At 39.4% G+C, this 17,293-nt stretch overlaps 1 protein-coding gene across 1 annotated transcript in view; it reads right to left on the bottom strand.

The window, feature by feature from the left end:
* The window catches only part of DSG2 (desmoglein 2), a 56,016-nt gene extending 48,986 nt beyond the window's left edge, over window positions 1-7,030 (bottom strand). The window contains exon 1 of the mRNA XM_004470237.3: window positions 6,721-7,030. Within this exon, the coding sequence (XP_004470294.1) occupies window positions 6,721-6,774 (54 nt within the window). The 5' untranslated portion in view covers window positions 6,775-7,030. The remainder of the gene's footprint in view (window positions 1-6,720) is intronic.
* Between the last annotated feature and the right edge of the window lie 10,263 nt (window positions 7,031-17,293).

The raw sequence follows: 17,293 nt of genomic DNA, 5'->3' as shown, positions 1-17,293 counted from the left end.
ACTCCTTGCACGCATCAGCACTGCGCATGGGCCAGCTCCACACGGGTCAAGGAGGCCCGGGGCTTGAACCGCGGACCTCCCATGTGGTAGACCGACGCCCTAACCACTGGGCCAAAGTCCGTTTCCCCTTTCAATATTATTTTATTCAGTTTCAATTCCTTGACTCCTAAAACACACACACACACACATACACAAGACAAGACACCCGGATTCTCTAACAATCAGTTAAAAGTAGGCTTTTGAATATTTAATCTCAATTATTTTTAAATAGGGACGTTAACAGTTCTCTACCCTGAGGGTACAGGAGAATCACCCGGAGGGCTTGTTAAAGCAAGATTGCTGGGCCCCACTCCATAGTCTCTGATACACAAGGTCTGCACTTCTAACAAGTTCCCAGGGGTGGCCAATGTTGTTGGTCATTAATCACACTTAGGGGAACCACTGTGTAAAATCACAGACTAGCAGGGCAGATGATAAGAGAAAAAGAGAGGCTTGGTAATCTAAAAACTGGAAAATGAGCCCCTTACTTACAAAGTGAGGTGTGAAAAGGTGTATTACAAGTCAGGGAAATCCAATATCTGTGAGTTATTCCCATCAGAAGATTTTTCACTTTAGAATAATAAACATAAACTTAGAATAGATTTACTTTAAAGTGTGTTTTCCCCTGGTTTACACCACCTATTCTGGTTTGTTTTATTGACTCTAAGCACATTTTTTTTTTTTTTTGTAATATTGTCACCATTTCATTTGGTGTGTTTTCTGCAACTTCCACAAATGCTTTTGAAGTCAGGTAAAACAGAAGTAAATATGCATAATACATTTCACATAATTCGACAGACAAAAACTACAGGCTGTTTCATTTCTTTGCCTGCAATATAATCCTGAAAATCATACTAAAGAATAGAATGGAAACAAAACAGATTTTCCTCCCCAGAAGTTTAAGAAAACCAACACTGTCCTTTTTCACCACTAGATGGCACTGGGCTGTCAGTAAGGAAAACTTCAGGAACCATCAGAAATTAACCAACAACTGGCGCCAATGTCCCAACAGGAAAACTGTCCTCAAAAAAGTGGATTGGCAAAATTGAAAACAATTAAAACCAAGAGCTTTAGAAAATTGTATGAATGATTTTTCAGGGCTTTATCTGTGAAACGAGGCAAATCGTCATTTACATTTCTTCCTTTTTTCCTTTCTAGAATGATTTTAAATTGTAATAAAACCAATCCAATATGCTATTTACAGAATTTCATACCCTATGGACAAGAACCAGTAGAAAGCGGTTGTAAAAGAAAAGTCACAGTGATGCCTTTGGATGGATAAAGGCATCTGGAGTCAGGTGCACACGGGTTCTAGCCAGCCTTGCCCATTACTAACTTTTCACTAAAACTCCCACGCAGTTCTTCTCTACACCCCTCCTTCCCCACTGTAAGTAAGCCCCATGAGCAGTTTGCCTGCACGCAGAATAGTGGCATTTAATAGCACAGTTAGTGATTATATAAAGAATGCAGAATGGAGGAGGAAGGAATGGAATTAAGGATTAAGGGAAACCTTGAATAAGAGATCATTCAATCATTTATTCATGTATCCATTTTAGCATTTATTAAACATGCCAGCTAACAACCTAGGTGCTGAGGATGCAAAGATGAATGAGAAACAATCCTGCCTCTAAAGTTGCAAAATCTAGAAAGAGAAATTGGTGGAAGATGAAGAAACTGAAAATATTCTAAGTGGATGAGGGAGGCAGAGCTCACTAACATGGCTTAGCAAGTAGCTTTCCAATAAAGTAAAAGGCAGGGCCATCTACATGGGGGTTGGCAATTGAGTACAGATGCCAAGGTTTGGGATGGGCAATGTGGACAGCTTGATGGGGAATTAGTAAGAGACGAGCAGAATACTCGCCGAGGTACACAAAAGACCCATTTGGAGTTGTACAGCAAAAATATTCCGTGCACCTTTTCCTCTAATACTCAGCAGCCACATTACAATGATAGCTAAAAGAAAATAGCCATGGCCACCTACCCAAAGCAAGGCAAAAATTCCAGGAGGCACGGGAATTGTAGGCTCACCACTGACAGCCTAGTACAGTATTCATAATCATACATATCCACTGGTAATCTCAGAAATGACCCAATAAATTATTCTATTTGTCCACATGTACCTAATTTGACAATTTTTCCGGATTAATTTTATTTATATATTTTTAAAGATTTTTATTTATTCCCCCCCCCCCGCCCCCATTGTCTGCTCTCTCTGTCCATGTTATTCTGTGTCCACTTGTATTCTCGGTGGCACTGGGAATCTGTGTCTCTTTTTGGTTGCGTCATCTTGCTGCATCAGCTCTCTGCATTTGCAGCAGCACTCCTGGGCAGGCTATGCTTTTCTCGCACGGGGCAGCTCCCTGTGGAGTGCACTCCTTGCTTGTGGGGTTCTAAGCAGGGGATGCCCCTGCGTGGCAGGGCACTCCTTGCGTGCTCAGCACTGTGCATGGGTCAGCTCACCACGCGGGCCAGGGGCCTGGGTTTGAACCCTGGACCTCCCATATGGTAGGCAGATGTTCTATCAGTTGAGCCAGGTTGGCTTCCCCTGATTAATTTTAAAAGCAACAGCACTAGCTCTCTAAATTTTGCTCCTCAGTGAAGTAAACTATAGCTTCAGGAAATACAGAAGATGCTGAAACTTTTTTTTAGGTCCAATGAAAAATAAAACCCATCAAAGATCAGTTTTGTATTATTCTAAACCCGATTATGCCTCCACATGAACTGTATCTTTTAACATCACACATAGCCTTCCGTGGCACCAACTGGGGCCCAGGTAAAATGGAAAGGGGAGTTTATCTGTTAATATCTAATCCTCTTTTTTAAAACCCATTTCCTTCTTCTTTACTCTTCTCCTCTCAGGTCTTTAAATTCTCTCTTGATGTCCAAAATCCTCTATCCTACCAAGGCTAGCTCTCCCCAAATTTTGTCTCTCATCTCCATCCAAATCTACCCTCCCATTCTCTAGTCAGCCAGGCAGCAACTGCTTAACTGATGAGAGTTATTTACATGAAGGTATAATTTTGACAGAAGACCCAGAACAGTGTCTGGCCCAGACTGGAGCACAATAATGTTTGTTAAATAAATGAATATATCAAGGCTAAGTCAAGCCCTGATTTATTTGTGGTTTAAAAAGAGGATCTAGATAAGATGAATCCCTAATTAGAATTGAATCCCTAATTAGAATGAATCTCTCATGATTTGCCTATCACTGTTTCTTCATGGAGATGCTACTGGCATTTCAGATAAGACAATTCTTCTTAAGAGGTCAATTCTTCTCAAGGGTTCTGCAGATTGCAGGAAGTTTAGGATCCTAGACTTTGGGTACTAAGTACCAGGAGCATTCCCAGCTGCTGTGATAACCAAAATGTCCCCATTCCCATTTCTTCCAGAATCCTTGTTCCCAAATCAAGTCTTCGCATCCTTCCAGATGCGCCCTCGTTCCACTGTTTCACATGGACTTTTCTGCCCAACTTTGCTCACAGCATCCAAAGCTCTGGAATACAAACATGTTTTTTCCTAGGGTACAGTACCCTTTTTTTTTTTTTTTTTTTTGAACCAGGTAAAAGTAAAAGTATACCCAGTCAACTCCTACCTCTTTCTTCTTGACCCTTTCCTGGTCATCTTAACCATAAATCATCTTCTCATTTTCTTAATGATTTGAACAACTCCCTAAAATCACTCACTTGGCAACTAGCCTTTTGTGTCTTCCCTCATTAACAAGGAGGATGCAGACTTGTCTTGCTACACATTCTTAACACCTCACATTCTCTGTTCTAGTCACAGTGAACGTTTTTAGTTCTTCCATGGAACCAGGCATCCTTGTGTACAGGTTTTTGCACATGCGCTTCCCTCTACTGAAAACTTTGTTTCCCTCCTCCTCTTCATATTACCTCACTAATTTATATTTGTTTTCAAGTCTCTGTCTGAATGCCCAGGGCTGGGCTAGGGTTTCCTTCTGTAGATAACTATGGTAGTTTGTTCCTCACCACTGCTCTTCTCACATCATTAGGCATTTGGATATTAACCATTTACTAGACTATAAGCATCAAGAGAGCAGAACATGCCTTGTTTTTTCAGTCCTACAATGCCGAGCATCATGCTTTGCATCATGCAAGGAAGCACACAAAAATAGTGGTCAGATGTGGTTAGTTTCTTGGTCGGTTGACATTTTTCATCTGATCATTAGATTGTGACATATATAAATCCTGATGTTCCAGCTTCCTTCACCCTAGTCACCAAGTTTGCCTATGAGAGAAGCTCACTGAATTGTGATAATAATCTGAAATGAATGAAAAAAAAATTGTAGTCTCAGTTGATGTGGTATTCTTCTGAAACTTAAGGTAAACTGAGAAGATAATCTTACATCATATATAGATATGTTTGAAAAAATGTCATCGAAATTTGGAATTTTGGCAACTTACAAGAAAAAAGCACAATTAGAAAATGCTTAGATTGAAAACTCACTTATGATTTCAGGGAATTTTTCTGATTTTCAGTACAATCTGGCAGTTTTCTAAACTACCAAAACTTAATAAATATATACAGCCCCATAAATACTTATACATTTCATCTATGAATAAACTACATTGCAAAAATTAGACCAGTAATTCTCACACCTGGCTGATAATAAGATCAACTGAGAAGTTCCTATTAATACATATTTCTGGACCTTGACCTTAAGAGATTTTAATTCAGTAAATTTAGCTGACCAGGTAATTCTAATGATCAGGTAGGATTTGGACCAAATGAATGCTCAAGTCTTTTTTTTAAAAAAAAAAAAAACAACTTTCCTATAAGTTTATAATAAAAGGAGATATCTTTTAAGAGTTACCATTTTCTCATTACCTATTTCTCTTCCTATACTACTAATCACTGTAATGCCTTGAAACCAGTATCTTCCAGGTTTAAGTAGCTACAGTGAATTTGTTACCTGCAATTAAATTCTGAGCAATGCAGAATGCAATTTATATTCCCTTTCACAAACATCCTGTTTCCTGAGGAACCTACTATGAACGTTGCTTTCCATTTTTTACCAGAGGCTTTGCTTTCTGCTACACACACAATATGGGGCAAAATGCAGAATTCATTTACCGAAAGTAAACATTCAATTTTATATCACAAAAAGCATTATTAGAATACTTGCAAGGATTCAGCTCCCATTCAGTTGGTTCTAAGTAAGGATTAAAGGTCATTTCTCCTATAGGGAAGGAATTTAATATTTAGCCTTCAAAGTAAGCTAGGAGCTATGTTTGCTTGGTATTCTCCTTATTCAGGAAGCATCATGGTTAGGGAATTAGATGCTTTGTTATTCTGGAAGCCAAAACCCAAAATTGTTTTAGAAAAGTTTATTAACAATATGAAATTGGATGGGACATTATCTCAATGACAGGAGTAAAATGAAATGGATAAATAGAGCATGAAAATCAAGTGGTGTGCCAAAGTTCCGAGGGAAGGCCTAGTTATCACACTATTGCAAGTGAGAGTTCACTATAATCCCCAGATTAGATTTACCTTTTTAAAAAATCTGTTTTCTAATATATCTATATTTATTCCCCCACCCCACCCCACAACTGGGGAATATAGAGAAGGTAATCTTGGAAGTTAGAACTTTTAAAAGAGTGAATGTATTTGGGTTTTTTGTTTTAACGAGCAATTAAAACAGAGTATGATTTTGTATCTAATTTTTCTGAATATATATTTGTGTAGTCTTTGGAAGGGTGACCCACACCTATATCAGCAGGATAACACTGTATTAAAACTCATTTAGCAAACCCCTGTAAACCATTTCTAAATTATGTGCAACCCATTTAAAAATCAAACAGAAAAGCAAATAGTTTAAAATCCAATTTTAGAACAGGAACCAAGGACAAAAATCCTAGATGTAAACAGTAAATTTTGTATCCCAAAGGCTGAAGCAGTTTTCTTTAAGAGCAACCTTTGGAAACTCCATTTGACTGTAGCTCTATACTTCGAATTCCTGTAACCTATTAAATTTAAAAGACTAGACTTATTACACATATTCATTATCTTCAACACTATGAAATTGTTTTAAAACACCGGCTTTGTGAACTTTAAGCTAAAACTACCTGTATATGGGTGATTTTCTTAAAGTTTAAACTTTAACAAAAAGTTCTAGTTTGTAAAATAAGACTTTTCACCCACCCCTTTTCTTCAATCTAGCATATACGTACTTTCCTTGTTTTGTTTTTTTCCAATTCATTAACGGGTATGAGTGGCTACAGACCCTGGGGAATCTTGACAACTTTCCTTAACAAACTTGGAGGAAGGCTTGGATGTTACCCTCCATTGCCTCCATGTTTCCAGCCCGAGGAGACTCCGAACAAAGCCCCGGATCTCCAGGGAAGGCGTGTCCCGCTCCAAAGCTCACCACACTCAGATCAGGCTTAGAAAACCGAGCTCGGGCTTGGGTGTGAAGGGAAGAAAAGCAGAACTTCAGGCAAGTCCCAACCGCCCTCCTCGGCCCTGGCTGAGCAGTTTTCCTGAAGCCTCGGGGTCGGATCTCGCCGCAGCCTGCCCGGCCCTTTCTCATCTCCCGGCACAAAGAGGGAGCGAAGGTCGGGCAGGTTATTAACGCGAAGGAAGCGGGCAGGTCGGGGCGCGCTCCCGGCCCCCGCCAGCGCCTTTCCCGCCGCGGGGCTCGGCTCGCCGCCCGGCACTTACCAGGAGCAGCAGCAACGCGCCCCCGCGCCCGGCGCCCCGCGGGCTTCGCGCCATCGCGCCTCGCTTCCGCCGCGCCCCAGCCTCCGGCTGCTCGCCCCGCTCCACTCCGCGGGGCCCGGCACCCCAGTGACTCCTCCCCGCGCCCCCTCCGTCCTCGCCTCGAGGGCCGCAGCGGCTGCCCTGCCCAGAGGCGCGGCTCCAGGTGCGGCGGCCGAGAGAAAATGGATCCCGGGGCGCGCCCGAACTGCCCGCAGGGAGTGGAGAAGTGCGGGGAGGAGGGAGGCGCGGGGTGGACTCCCGCCCCCGCCGCACCCGCACCTGGGTCGGTGACGTCCCCGGGGCGAGGATTTGGCCTGGAATGCCCCGCCCCGCCGCGCTCGCCGGGCTCCCCGCTGGGAGAATGGCCGGGATTAGAGCCGCCGGGCCACCCACCGGTTCGGCCTCGGCGGCGCGGGGCGCTCAAGGCAAACTCTGCTCTTGCTCAAAGTTTCGGCGCTTTGTGAACGTGCGTGAAAACCCCGTGGCCGGATGCGTGGGGCGCTGAAGAGGTGCGGAGCTCTGGAGCGGGATTTCAGGGTTCTACAAAGCCGTCGCACCTCTTTGCCGCCGCAGCTTATTGGCCTAGGAAGAAATAAGAATTATAGATGCCTTAAACAGACAGTTCTTTGACCCCTTGCGGACTAGATTCCATTAGGAGAAAAGTCTAAGCGAAAAATATACTCTGATAGAATTTATGTATTCTTCTAGAGCGCCCCCTCAGAGGTCAGAAGGAGGCTAGCTCCAGTGGTTACTACCTGTGTGACCTGGGCAGCTTCTCTGTGCCTCAGTTTCTAGATCTGTAGAATGGGGTTAAATATACTTACCACAAAGGTCTTTTGTGAGGATTAAATAAAAGTCTATGTGAAGTGTTCCGCAGTGTCCAACTCATAAGCGTTCAATAAATAGTAGTTATAATGTATAACGATAATTTTTTCTTGCCAAGGTAAATATGGTAGGTTGAATGCTGCTTGAAAAACAAGGACAGTATGGGGGTCCACATACCAGAATCAGTATTAGGAAACTTTAAGAAAGACATCTTTTTTATTTTTTATTTTATTTTTTTGAGGTACCAGGCAGAAGACTGAACCCGGACCTCTTAACATGGGAAGTGAGAAGCAGGGATTCAACCACTTGAGCCATAGCCGCTCCCCACTATCAATATTGAAGTAGTGAAAAAGTTTGTAAGGAGTTGATTTGAAACTAGAAAGATAAATTTGTTGTTATATATGGGCAAAATAGAGTTTCTATTAAAAGTGCCTCCCTCTTCCTCCCAGTGTTCCTCCTCTCCTCTCCCCAGTTCCAATCTTGCGAGTTTTCTTTCTTATCCACCACCCAAGGACCACTCCCATCTTTGAGCTGGGAGAATCACAGTCCCTTCTATTTGCTTAGGGTTTAATTGCTGAGTGAGTTTCTTATATTGCTGTTTATTGTGGTTAAGTTCACTGAGGACTAGGACTCAGTTTCCAGTGCCAAGAACACTGCTCTACCATGGGGACCGCCAACTAACATTGGTTATATTGTTGTCTTCAGAAAAGAAGTTATGTCTCCTAGTTTCCACTTTCTCTTGAGATGATGATGGGTGGTTGCACACCTCCATGACAATTCTCAATCCCCACTGTGTTGGGAAAACTCCTAATTAAACAAGGCAGGTTCTACCAAAACATTAACAAATCATCTCAGGAAACTGTATCTCAGCCCTAGCTAAAATTAGTGCTCTAGCAGTGAATCCTATAGACAAAAATTATGCCTCATTCTCCAGACTTGGGTTTCTGTTCAGTAATGAAGATAATTGTAGCTTCCAGAATGAGAAATAGTTAGTGAAAATTTTATTTCTGTGAGATTATTCACCCTCTCCCAGGAAGCCTGTCAAAATCAGTTTCACAGCAGTATTCCTCTATAAGACTTTTATCCCATGTGTTATGAGAAGGTGTCAATACATGCTCTGTCCAATGCAATATGTCATTCTTGAATTAGTAATACTTGAAAAATTCTAAAGCATATGACTCAGTTATTTGAACAGTCTTGTTGAGAATCAGATAATTCACGGCTTGTTCTCTAGTTCCTAAACTCTCTCTTATGCTAGGATGAAAGCAGGTGCTCTTTCATAAATCTCTGTCCACAAAACAATTGTGTGCTAGTGATTGCTTTGGAATAAACAGAAGTGTTAATAAGATGATAAAGATTTGATTTACAGGGTTTCCCCCTAAATTAGTTGAGCAGTGTAGTACTTTTCTTAAGGCACATATAATGCATCAGTTCAAAACATATTTGCTGCAAATTGTTAGTGTTAACATCTAGATACGTCCAAAATATCTGACTTATGTTTTCCAGAATGCTTTGGCATACACATACACATAGTTGGGAATAATCTTCACAGTGACCAACTCATTAGAATTACCTCTTAATATTATCAAAAGCAGGGGTTCTTAACCTGGGGTACGTGGAGGTCTGTGGAAAGATTTCGGGCGGGGGGGGGGGGTATCTGTGAGCTCGAATTGAAAAAAAATCGGCTTACTATCTTTATTTTCTCCGACCACTGATGTTAAGTGTCATAAAACTATCTGCCACTACATTCTGAGAAGGGACCCGTGGTTTTCACCTGACTAGCAAAGGGGTCCCTGGAACAAAAATGATTAAGAACCTCTGATCTAAAGCATAAAGAATAAAAAGAAGTTTCATAAAGCCCAATAAGAATTATTGTTTCCTTTTTCTACTAGCACTGTCTCTTTATCCTCAACGTATCCCAGGATTAAATATAACTTTATACATTGACATCTCTTGGCTAAAGGTGTGACAGATGGCTGCCTATTTTATTCCAGTAAAAATCCCAATAAGTATACGTATTAGAATGAATATTTTAGAGATGAGAGCTAAACCTGGCCATCTATCCTGTTAAAATGCCTTTTAAGCAAATCATAGAAATGTGTAGCTGTTACAAAATTTGTTTTTTGTGGACAGGAGGCTTACTCTAGAAGATTTGTTCATAAGGAGTATGTGGACACATAAGATATACACAAACGGAAGTCAAAAGTAAAAACATTTTTAGGTGTGAAAATTTGTTGAATTTGAGGTAGTAGATGAATATCCTATTAGAAATGTCTAGTAAGTAGTTAGAAATGAGAACACAGCTGCAGGTAGATTTGGGAGGTAGAAATAGGCTAATTTTCTTCCTATCTTTCTGACTATTCTTTCTTTATTGATTTTTTTATCCTCTGCCTTATCACACTGACTGGCATTCTTGTTAATGTATTCACTCAAGCCAGCAACCTGAGAGTCATCCTCAATTCTCCTTTTTCTATACTTTTTATATCCAGCTAACTCCTTTACCTCCATCCTCTGTGGCCTTATTCAAATGACTCATGCAAGCAGTATAGCAGTAATGACGTGTTTTATGGTGTTTCATCCATGTCTATTACCCAACCCACTCCTCTTTCTTAAGACTTAATTCCTTGAGAGTGAAGGTCATAGCATGTTCGTTATAGGTCCAGCCCAGAGCACTCAGCACATACTAGATGATCAATAAACATTTGTTGAGCCAAGCCCACCTACTTAAAGGAACTAATTATAAGTGAAATAGGAGTATTGGACAGGATGGTACTTGGAATATCCCATATGGATGAATTAAAAGTGGTCCTGGTCTGAAGATCTTTATCTGTGGGTTGTGGGTGTGTGCACATGTGTGCACACATGCTCATGTGTCAGTTTGGGTATGTTTATTTACCTCAGCAACACTGCAGCCCAGGAGCAGGACAAGGCCAGCAGTTGGTGGAAATGCATGTGGGTTGCAGAGAGATCTGGCTGATATGTTAAGAGGTCTTAGTGTCCAAGGTGTAGCTGGGGTTGAGTACAGCCAAGAGGGAGATCAACAGAGTAAAGCTGGAGGAATTTGGAGGCCAGTTGAGAACAGAGGACTCATTAAAAACTGACCTTCCCCTCAATTCTAGAGAAGGACCTATGGTCCTATACCTTGTAAGCCAAGACATGAGTGAAATCATGGACACTGGGGGTCAGGACCTTGGGATTCTCATGGACTCTCCAGATAGATGGACCAACAGCCACCCCCAATAGGTGGTGTGAGGGGAGTATTGGCAGATTTGTGGGGGAGAGGGAGAGAGCCTCTAGTAACAGGATGGGACCAGCTTTGTTGCTCCTCTGAGCTAGAACTTACATAGCAATAATCAAAGTTTAGCAGACTCCAAGCCCTATGGTCTAGCCAAGATAAACCAGTGTATCCTTAAAGAATAGTCACTGTACTTTTGAAGCATAAACACCAGACCTGAGTGTACCAGATGTAGACGCCAACACCCCGAAAGAGTGAGAGAGCCACAGGGAGTGAGTCACTCTCAGCGGCTCCCCACAGACCCCTCCTAGTGAGTCAATCTGTTAAGGCTGACTGCCTGTAAGCAAAGTTCCTGAACCAAAATGTTTTAAGGAAATTGCTTACTTTGTTCATGGAGTAGAGGAATTCAGGCAAAGATACAACAGCTGCAAAATGGCCTGTTTTGGGGATCAAAGTAAAGAACTGAACGCAGATTTTTTTTTAAAAAATAAGTCACTCTATTTTAAATCACATTTTAAAAGCACTACAGCATTATTAATAATGCTAGATTATTATAATAATGCTAGATTGAGGCATATACAAAGAAGGCAACTGCCTGGGAGACCCCCGAAGGCCTTGCTGCCCCATCAGAACACCTCTTCTGTGTAGTGATTAATGCCTGGAATCCTTTAGATTAAGGCTCTCTTTGCTGTTAATGCATATTATTGGGAGACTAATATGTTAACCTATAACTTAGTGTGACACTACGAATATACCAGTTATGCTCTAGTTAGAGTCTTTGCACTTCTTTTACTCTTTCCCTAGAAGGTTCATCTTCAGACATTTATAAAGTTTGCTCCCTCTCCCTTTTTTCCCTCTCTCAATTGTTACCTTATCAGCGAAGCCTTCCCTGACTGCCCATTTTGAAATTGAAATTACCCCCATCCAAAACTCCCCTTTCCAGCTTTTTTTTTTTGTACATCACAACCTAAAAGACTATGTATTGACTTATTTTTTATCTACTGCTGGTCACTAGAGTGTAAACTTCATGAGAGCACCTAAAATAGTGCCTGACACATTGTAGGTATTCAAGAAATATTAGTTGAAAATGTGTGAATGAATGAATAAGTGAATACAATTTTCACGGTTATTTTGAAGGGCAGGTATTTTTCCCCCCTTTGTGGAAAATGAAGGTAAAGGAGAAAAGAGGTAGAGGGCGGTAGACTCCTGTAAGCATGTGAGGAAATGTCACCACACTGAGCTGGAGGTGAAGTTGAGGAGGCTCGTTAGCTGTGGACGAGTTTCCCCTACGCCACAATTTTCTCAAGGATGGGCCTCGCTAAGACTGCTTTGTCTGCATTCTTCCTCTCCTTAAAGATTCCCTTCCTTTCAGGGAGAAGGAAGTGAGAAAACACACAATATAGTAAAGTCCCTTTCATTCTGGAGATAAAGCAAGCGTTCAGTGCAGGAATGTGACACCTGGGAAAGTTCATTTTATCCCCCAACTACATTTTCTGATTTCTTTTCATAATAAATCAATGGTTTTAATTTCATCCTAGGATTTGTTAAGGGGAATTCCTGGAAAGATAAGGGAGGTAGCAATGGCTGGGAAAGACAGGAGGGATGTATTTGGTTGCTAAGAGCAGCACTGGACTGGGATCCATCACCAGCCTGACGGGCTTATAGGTTTTTCTGAACAGGCAGACAAGTGTTTACTGAGACTGTCAGAACAGAAACTATCGGCCTGACCAAGAGTGACTAATAAGCCCAAGGAGATACACAGAAAAAGATCTCAAAATTCAGGGAAAAAAATCCCAAACTGGTCATTTCATTAATTTGCACATAGACAAGTGACAGCCTTATGTGCAACAGAAAAGTAACAGAAATGCTGCAATCAGAAAAGTAACAGAAATGCTGCAATAGCTTTGGCGAACAAATCTGGAAGTAAAATATTGGGTTTATAGGTCTTTTCAAATCTATTTAGAATGGGAGAATGGTAATTATTGCTTAAATGGTACAGAGTTCTTAAATGGTACAGAGTCATGAAAACATCTTGGTAACAGATGGTAGTGATCGTAGTACAACAGTGTGAACGTGGAATCCACAGAAGTGTACACTTGAGAATGGTTAAGATGGGAAATTTTGTGTTACATATACATTTACAATAAAAATGAATCAAGTATTGTTAAAAACCCAAATATATCTAGAATGATTATTATAAACATTTTAGTAGAGGGATGTAGAATCCTAAAAATAAATAATGATTTTCATTTTAAAGGAAAAAGGATTCAACAAAATTAAATGATCTATATTAATCTACTTTCAAAATTAGTCTTTTTGGTGGTGGTTTTTAATTTCAGTACCATACCAGACAATATAGTAATTTGTTGATAAAGTTCTAGAATTTGTGAATAATTTCCTTTAAAAATAATTAGAGAACATTTAAAATTATTTTCTAATGATGTTACTCCCTTCAGGTGTAGAAAGGGGGTGGCATTCCAATAGAGAAGGCAGAAAGATTCTCACCATAAGACTGTTCATGGGATGGCTTATGTCCCAATCATAGTGCAGAAAAATTATTGGGAACCACTACTTTGGAGGACAGGCTTGCATGAGCTGTGCTGACTAAAAGTTATGATATTATTATTCTTAAATTCATTCCCAAATTAGATATTACTACTGGAAAATTACTTCTATGTAGGAAATTTACTGTAAAAAAAGTAATTGAAAACTTCGTAATACGATAAATAATAATAATTTAATCAAGTCAGTCACATCTATGAGTCAGGGAATTGGACAGTTGAAGCAGTCCTGTAGATTTTAAGAGTAGAGAACCAAAACACTGTCACTAGGATCTGAGCATTTCAGGAAAAAAAAAATTTTTTTATGTTTTGTTTCAACTGTACTGTTTTTGTAGCAGACCCAGCTTGAGTTTTATCACTTCTCCTAGTTCCCACTTAAAGTAGAGATTTTATTAGACAGAAGTATGTTCAAATATTAAACAATCCAGTTAAGCAAAAGTTGGGTGTAAAAAAGGTAACAGGAAAATATAACTCTGGATAATTTAGATTTGGTGATCTCAGAATATCCTGTTTGAGGGTATTTGTGACTAAAAGATTTTTAAAAATCATAATGAATATTACTAAATGCCTTGAAAGTTGATTTGTTTTTTCGCTTGGCAATTATCTGTCAATTTACTATAACATTTTATTTATTTTATTTTATTTTTAAACTTGTTTTATTATTATTATTTTACTTGTCTTCTTTTTTTTATAACATTTTTTTTCAGGTGGACTTCTCTTAACTGAACTTCTAATGAGACAATATCACAATATATCATACCTTTGGAGAGAGTCACACCCATTTCATGCAGAATCAGCTACAATAAAGGTAAGTCATTCAACAAAGACATCTTGTGACTAATTCTCCTGTGGATATGAAAGAGGAAGAAAGTATATCATTGTACTCCTTTCTCAACTTTAGGATTAGAACATTCATCTGAAGTAATGAGTAAATTTTATGACAAGTCAACAAGTTAAGCAAAACTGTATTATGGGGAAAGCATAGAGTTAGAGTAAAATCCACGTGGAAGTTCTTGTGAAGAAAAGCTCTGTGGTTCATAGAGTGGCATGGGTGGGTTTCCTTTGTTTAGTACCATGGGACAAACAGTCTATGTCCTGGAATTTTCAATAATTGGAATCTTAAATCCACTGATTATAGCTTATTGTTCTTCATATCTTGGATTTTCACTTTAGAAATATGAAAACTCATCCCGAAACAAAACAAAACAAAACCAAAAAAATTCAGAGGAAGATTTTGGCTTCCAGGCTTTCAGGAAAAACAAGCTGATGGGACTTCAATGAAGCATTCTATTTTCTTTGATTTCCTGGAGATGAGGTGCATTAGGTCTATTGGCCAGAAAACAAGTCTTGAGTCACAGGGGTGGTTCCTCATGGATGGATGCCAGATACATGTTTTGTGGGACACGGGAAAGTGTCCATTCACAGAACACTCTTAACTCTTGAGTATTGCCCAGTGATAAATGAAAGTTTGCTTTGGTTATTGAGTCGGCAGATATTCTAAGTACTTAAGACACGTTCTCCTTGGAGAAGTAACAAAGTGCTTCTGTTATTTATACCTTACTGAGAATTAATTTATCAGAAAATTTTAAAACAACGATTTATAGTCAGAATTTTAGAGGAAGCAGGATGTAGTAGGAAATAAGAAATAAGAAAACACTGGGTATATCATGCACTAGAAATAAGGAAAAAACATGGGAAGGTAAAGACAAATTTTACTTCCTTCCATTTTATGTTGGGTCAATTAACTTTTGCAAATAAAACTCTTTTTCACTACATCAGCAACTGGGCACCATAAATCACATAGAAGCTAACAGAGAAATGTGGTTCCTTTTTTAGACAGTTAATCACTGTTCTATTAACATAATGTATATATCATATTGGAGGTAGGGCCAATAGCATCATTTTTATGCTAATTTTCAAGTAAACTTATCTTGCAAAGCTAATTGTTTGCACTGATTGATTGGTGGAAATAACATCAGAATTCTTAGGGAAAAAAGCCTCCCACCTTCCCCTTGCCATGTTGCCAGCACAGTACAACATTACAGATAAAATTTACACCATCCTGGCACATTTAAATGATGTGTACCAACATAAAGTAATTCAAAGTCTTTCATTTTGAAACCCACATTCATTTTTCCAAGGAAAAATGCAGTCATCTGGTGATTTTATCAGTTTGGCTATATAAGATAACTTTATATGAATTACTTCATCTTTATTTGCCTGTACATTTACTGGAATTTCCAGTGCAAAGTAGACTAGACAGGACAAGTCTTGTAGCTAAGGCAAAATATTAGTGAAAAAGAAATTGTACAGCCACAGTTTGGAGTAGCAGAAAGAGAACTAACCTAATCAATTCTTAACTCTGCCGTGAATCAACAATGCACCCCTTAGCCTTACTTTGAACATCTGTAAAAAGAAGCCTCTATATCAGATAATACAGAAGTTTCGCATTTCTAGGGTTTCAGTAGTTTGCATGCCAGCAGTAAATTTTTTTGAGTTGAGTACATTTTGAAGATTTAAAATATAATAGTAAAAACAATAAAAGTAGTCAATCTTAATAAATACTTACTATGTGCCAAAGGCTTTCTGGTAACTTCTTTACAGAAACTCCATGAGGTAGGGACTGTTATTATCTCCATTATCATAGTCCAGAGAGGTACAGAGAGAATCAGTAACTTGCCCAAGGACACATGGCTTTTAAGTGGTGAAGATGAGAACTCAGGTAGTCTGCCTTCAAAGCCTGACTTCTTTACTGTGAACGTAATATACAATTAAAAAGCAAAACAACATAAAAACCTGTTCAGGCTTAACTTTTGTTAACAATTAAAATATAATATACTGCTATTTTTGATTGATTCATAAATGGAATGAGATTTAAAATTTTTCGGTTAGGCCCTCCAATAATAGTTTTGATTTTCTGCACCTTTAGCGGTTTTTCTTTGCTCAAACTCATTTCCTATCATATTTCTGAGCATCTCCGACTCATCCCTTCAGCCGAGACTTCCTTTTCCAGCCAGAGTTGACAAAGGGAGCAATAGTATGAGATGGCTTGCTCTACAGGCCCTGGGAGGGCATTTGCAGTGTACAGCTGTGTGTGGGCTGTGTGTGCCTCATTATTGGATTGCTTTTGGCCTCTTTGAAAAAATATTCAAAGGCCGGCAGAAAAGAGGACTTGCATGGTCTAAGAGGTGGTGTAAAGAGTGGCAGTTTAGAAAATCACCTTAGGTATCATGGTTTTAGCAGTCATAAAATATCTTATGAGGCAAAGCCCATAGCAGTTTATAATAGCTGAGAGGAAGAAGGAAGATGCAGAGAAGTGAATTTTGTCAGGACTTTAATAAACTAAAGGTTTATCACACTTTTTTTACTGAACAAAAGTTGTGGATGTCAGATCTAGTTGAGGACGAATAAAAGCCTGGTCAAGCAAAGCCTCTTCATTATGCTGTAGCTAAACAAACAGTGGAAAATCTAGGTGGGTTTTTTGTGTGTGTGTGTTTGTTTTGTTTTTAATAAAACTAGAGAGCAAATGCCATGAATTCATAAACTGTATGTCACACCCACTAAGCATTAGTGTCTGGTCCCTAGGTTTGAAAATGGAAAGATATTACTTCACCTACATCAAACTGTGTCATTACCTGAGGCAAGTGTGTTTGTGTGTGCATGCATGTGTGCATGTGTGTGTTTTGCCTCTTAGGTCTATAATTATCCTAATATCCTAGTTAGTTGGATAAGGGAAGAAATGACTGGAAGTGATCTCACATACTGTGCTTAAATATTCATTTTTGGCTTAGTAACAATGCCTTCTTGTAGGAGTGAAAAGCATATCATTATGCCATTTCAGTAAATACAAGATTACCTGACTCTTTACTGCTTTATAATTAAGAAATTTCTTTGTAGTCCTCTCTTGATTATG

The sequence above is a fragment of the Dasypus novemcinctus genome, chromosome 16, assembly GCF_030445035.2.
Source record: "Dasypus novemcinctus isolate mDasNov1 chromosome 16, mDasNov1.1.hap2, whole genome shotgun sequence".
In the NCBI taxonomy this organism is placed as follows: domain Eukaryota; kingdom Metazoa; phylum Chordata; class Mammalia; order Cingulata; family Dasypodidae; genus Dasypus; species Dasypus novemcinctus.
Note: the sequence above shows the minus strand (reverse complement) of the source record. Positions and strands in the feature narration are given on the sequence as shown.